Source organism: Triticum aestivum, chromosome 7D (assembly GCF_018294505.1).
Source record: "Triticum aestivum cultivar Chinese Spring chromosome 7D, IWGSC CS RefSeq v2.1, whole genome shotgun sequence".
NCBI lineage: Eukaryota > Viridiplantae > Streptophyta > Magnoliopsida > Poales > Poaceae > Triticum > Triticum aestivum.
In genome coordinates, this window is record NC_057814.1 from 511309715 (window position 1) to 511315330 (window position 5616).

The 5616-nt window shown below is 52.7% G+C and overlaps 1 protein-coding gene across 1 annotated transcript; it reads right to left on the reverse strand.

Annotated features, from left to right (window-relative positions):
- Window positions 1-921: 921 nt before the first annotated feature.
- Window positions 922-2906, reverse strand: LOC123164406 (berberine bridge enzyme-like Cyn d 4). The gene has a single exon (XM_044581861.1). The coding sequence runs from the start codon at window positions 2840-2842 to the stop codon at window positions 1271-1273; it is 1572 nt and encodes a 523-aa protein (XP_044437796.1). The 5' UTR covers window positions 2843-2906; the 3' UTR covers window positions 922-1270.
- Window positions 2907-5616: the final 2710 nt, after the last annotated feature.

Sequence of the window (5616 nt, forward strand, 5' to 3'; positions counted from 1 at the left end):
CATGTGTGGTGTGAGTAGGAGGTAGCCCACACGGGCTGTGTGTGGGCGGACATTAAAATTGTCCACACGTGTGGACGCGGCTACTTCGTGCCACACGCCCAACAAGTACTACTCATCTCCACCCCATGCGTGTGGCACGAAGCAAAAATGCCCACACGTCCTGGCGCAGCTACCTTAGGTGCCCCGCGGGATGACGATTTAGTTGCCATCCTGGTTGGCAGATGTAGTTATTTAGGATGGCAAGTGTAGTTGTAAAAGCATGGCAACTCTATCTGTTTTGGTTAACTATAGTTGCTATGTCTAATTTATGGTAGTTGCCGCGTGTAATCAAACCGTAGTTGCCGTGTGTGATTAACTATTTGCCACATATGGTCAAACAGTAGTTGCCATGTGTGTTTACCTAGTTGCCACGTGTGGTCCAACCATAGTTGCCATGTATTGTTAATCACAGTTGCCATGTGTGTTTATCTGGTTGCCACGTACGCGCAACTGCAGTTGCCGTCTAGCAAAGAACCACAGTTGCCATGTGTGTTTACCTAGTTGCCATGTTCGCGTAACTGCAGTTGCCATCCACAACGTAGGAGTGTCGTGTGGCGAAAAGCAGTTCGCCCACACGCGCATGAACTAGGTGGTGACTGTGTGGGCAGAAACTAGTTCGCCCACACAGCGCAACTGGCAAACAGTGTGGCGCGGGCGTGTGGGCAAACTCTCCAACGCCCACACACCAGCATCGTCCTACGTGGCACACCAAATTCACCTTTTTGTGTCAAGATTCGTGCAAAAGACAGTGAACGGCGATCCAGACGTGTGGACGAGTTAGGAAACGCCCACACGTGTGAACATTAGTGTTTCCCTAAAAGTAAAGACAGAAACAGAAAATCGAGTGGTCGGTCGGATATTAAAAGACCAGACAATTAGTACTGGTGCAATTAATGAACAATAACACAAACACGCTACATGCCACGAATGGCCATTAACATCTCAAGAAGCATCACACCCTCACCGACAATTGTTTCTTGCAGGAAAGTACACTGTCTCAACTGTAGTACTAGTAGACAACTAGACATCAGAACAAGGATAAAAAATACAACCGACACTTCTTAACCAGGAAAGTAAACCGTCTGAACCAGTAGTCGTCACGAAGGATCCAATCCAATACAACTGACAGTAGCAGCATTCTTTACCCAACAAAGTAAACCATCGTCGGCCATGAATGATTTAGTTTGTTGATCCGATGGATGCCTTGCCTTGGCGTGCAACCCTTCTCTGCTCACTCGCGTGGCTGGTTGGCCATGGGCGGGATGCTCTGCTCGTTCCTGAAGTAGTTGGTGGGATCAACGGCGGCCTTCACCTTGGCGAGCTTCTCGTAGTTGCTGAGGAAGTAGCGCTGGCCCCAGAACCTGGCGTTCTCGGCGGCGCCGAAGTCGTCCTCCAGCGCGTTCTGCCCGATGTCCAGGTCCCGGAAGTTGACGTACGCCTCCCTCGGGTGCTTCGTCACGTGGTGCGCCATGAACCCGTAGAACCCGTCCAGCCAGCTCGTCGCCGCCGGCCCGCCGTCGGCGCTCATCCAGTACGCGATGTACTGGATCACGTACAGCACCCCGCGCCGGTGCGGGTACGGGGTGGCGTCCTCGGGCACGCCGCACATGAACCCGCCGTGCGGCTCCAGCACGATCACCCCGGCGCCCTTCATCGTGAACCAGCTGGCGTAGATCTCCTTCCACACCGCCTTGGGGATGGCGCGCCGGACGTAGTCGGACTTGCCCTTGCTGAAGGTGGTCGGGCTGGCGGGTCTCGGCAGGAGCACGTCCTCCACCGGCTTGCTGTTGGTGAAGCTGAAGAAGGACAGCGCCGCCGACTGCAGCCACGTCATGGGCTGGCAGTCGGCGCTCGTCATGTTCAGCTCCGGGAAGCGGTCGCGCATCGTCGAGGCGAGCGAGCCGCACTCGCCGAGGTACAGCGCCCGGAACACGGCCTGCTGCCCCGTCACCATCACCGTGATCGTGAGCTCGCTGGGGAGCGCCGGCGCCACGTCCTGCCATTTCGTGAGGATGTCGATGGCGCCCTGCTCCAGCGTCTTGGCGATGTTGAACACTGTCACCGTGGCCGGGACTGGCACCAGCTGCACCTTCCACGAGAGCACCACGCCGAAGTTGCCGCCGCCGCCGCCGCGGATGGCCCAGAACAGGTCCTCCCCCATGCCGGCCCTGTCGAGGAGATCCCCGTTGGCGTTCACCAGCTTGGCGTCCACCACCCTGTCGATGGAGAGCCCGTACTTGCGCATCATCATGCCAATCCCTCCACCGCTGAAGTGGCCGCCCACGCCGATGGTGGGGCACTCGCCGGACGGGAACGCGAGGCGGGGGTTGTTCTTGGCGACGGCGTAGTAGAGCTCCCCGATGGTGGCGCCGGACTCGACCCACGCCGTGGACGCCGCCTCGTCGACGCTGACGGCCCGGAGCGCCGCGAGGTCGAGCAGGCCGAACACCTCCTGCCGCGCCGACCGGTACGACAGGCCCTCGTAGTCGTGCCCGCCGCTGCGCACGCGGAGGCGCACGCCGTGGCCGCGGCCGCACCGGATGGCGGCCTGCACGTGCGACGCGTCGGTGGGCGTGACGATGCACAGCGGCTTGGCCGTGGTGTTGACGAACTTGGCGTTCTTGATGTAGTTGACCAGCACGCCGGCGAAGCTGCTGGAGCACTGCGTGTACACCAGCTCGCCGGGGATCTTGTCCCGCACGCACTGGAGGAAGTCGTCGGAGGAGGCCATGGAAGGAACTGCGGCGAGGAGGAGGCTCGCGAGGAACGCGAGCGCCAGGCCTCTGCCTCTGAGCGTAGCCATTTCCTTTTGCTTCTTCTCTGGCTGCTAAGAAAGTAGGAGTAGTGTGCCTAAGCTGGCCGGAGCTGGCTCCTTTATATACTGCTCTGCTCGAACACTACTCCTACCACAGTAGGAGTACTAGTATATGTTTCCACTGGTTCACTGCGTGTGCGAGGAGCTTCGGATGGTTTTGCGTGCACGTCAGGCCAAGCGTCGATTCTACTGGTTAGTTAGTTTCTAAAAATCTTAACATGATATGGCGCGCACGTTAAACATCTTCTTAGTAGGAACGGAATCGCATCGCAGCCGATTGATTGGCAATGGCATGCTTAAGCTTGAGCTTCACTCCGGGGCGATCGAGCTTGCGGTTGGCGTCGACGCCTCAACTGACCGACCCACGCTTTTGGAGATTGATGATTTTGTTTCATGGCCACGCGACGGCAGTTCACAACGACTAAATTGGTTTGGTTTGGGCGATCTCCAAGCATACTCCACTTCATACACGCACGCTGAATGTGACCCGAGCAAGATTCATCCGCTTTGACGGTGACACATGCTACATGTACATGGTACATGCAGCTATCAATAAGGACGTTTCTTCTACGTAGAATTAAACGAGTTGGATAATGAGGAAACCGCGTGACAGAATTTTGGTTGTGGCTTAGGTTTCATAGACATCGCTCAGCCTTCACTCTTCTTCCACGACCGAGGTTGTAGTAGTACTAAACAGTTTGTTGTGTGCCTGTCTTGTCCCAAATTGCCAAGCTTTAATGGTTCCTTGTGGCGTAGGCACAACAAATAAAGATGACGACGGGCCATCAAAGCTCAGGCCGTGAGGAGGACTTGAGATGTGCAGATTTTTTCATGGTTTCCGTCGATTCTAGCAGAAAGTACACCATCGCCTCCTAATTGCCCGAAAGCTCGAAGATATTTAATTAAGGCCAGCTGTTTGTTTTAGTGGGAACTTCTGGCATTTTCATGTTGGCAGGCAATCAAGGACCTACTACTTAATTACACGGGTAAATAGAACCCTTGCAAGGACGATGCATAGAGTTTTTGACAATGTCCTTCCTCCACCGAAATTGTTGTGCACACGACGGTACACACACGACATGCAGCCAACACTTATATCAAGGACGCCGATAAATGTCACACGTGTGGACGTTAGAGGGTCTGCCCACACATTTTGTGTGGTGTATAAGAGAAACAGCCCACACACCTACGTGTGGGTAAAAAAAGTAATGCCCACACACCTTTTTTCCCCCTCCCGATCCCTCTCACACGCGTGCGTGTGGGCGAAATAGATAACGTCCACACGCCCCGTACGCCAGGCCTCGTATCTCGTGGTCCCGCACGTCCGCGTGACAGTCACCGCGCGTCCCGCAGTTGCCATGGTCCAGACCCTCGTCCATGTTCGTTTAACTGCAGTTGCCATGTCGCTGAACTTCGGTTGCCATGTCGGACAACTACAGTTGCCATGGTTGCTCAACTGCAGTTGCCATGTATGGTCTGATCTACTGCAGTTGCCATAATTTTAAAACTTTAGGAGTTGCCACCCACTAACACTAGGCAATTGCCATGTAGCACTACAAAAAGGCATGGCAAAAAAACATGTTCGGGTAAAAGAGAGAGTTGCCATGTGCTCACAAGCACGCTAGGGCAGTTGCCATGTAAAAGAAAGAGTTGCCATCTGCTTACGTGCACACTACGGCAGTTGCCATGTACCATGCAAAAACACATGGCAACTCGGGTAAAAGAAGAGTTGCCATCTGCTTACAAGCAAAGCTAGGGCAGTTGCCATGTACCTGCAGAAACATATGGCAACTGCCAGCTTTGGGTGTGGGCTAGGAGACGGGCGTGTGGGCGAAGTGATAAACGCCCACACACCAGCCCCTTCTGCGTACGTGAAACTAGTGTGTGGGCGAATTGCTAAACACCCACACACCAGCCCCCCCGTGTGGTGAAAAAAGGACGTGTGGGCGACGGAATGAATGCCCACACACCAGCTTAGTCCTACGTGGCACACAAAAACTGCTAGAACGCGCCAAGATTCGTGCAGAATTGGTTGGACGAGGATCCATGCGTATGGGCGAGTTGCCAGACGCCCACGCGTGTGGGCGTTAGACTTTTCATATATCAAACGGTGGAGCAGTGCTGCTGCGTGCATCAGATGGCGTGAACTTCAGCATCGTTCAGAAAAACGTCTCTGTACTGTCGTGTGTATAGCAGGGTTCTTCCTCCACACAATCTTGGTCCATGTTTAATAGTCCCTTCCCAGGTTGAATGGAAGGAAACTAATAAAATATAAGTTTCCATCAAACCAAAAGTGAACATAATATCATTGGAAACTACATTCAAATACGAATCCGCTAATATAATTTTTATGATATGCATTAATATTTTGCTAGTTAAGGCCTCTTTTAGTTCATAGGATAGGATTATCGTAGGAATAGGAATCTTGTAGGAAATGAGATAACATGTATCTTAAATCCTATGAGTAGGAATAGGAAACGAGATGTCATTTAGTTGACACCAAGGAATTTTTTCCATTGAGTCTAGGCTCATTTTTATTTTCCTATGAAATGTGAAGGATAGGAACCAATCCTATGTAGGAATAAGAATCCATTTATATGAAGCAAAGGGCTCTAAAGGAAAAAAATCCTATAAGAATCCTATCCTCTAGAATTCCTATGAAATTCCTTCAAACCAAAGGAGGCCTAAATGTGTGGTAAAAAATTGACCCAAAATACGACGGGGGCTAATAAACTCGGATTGAGTTAATATCTATCATGGTC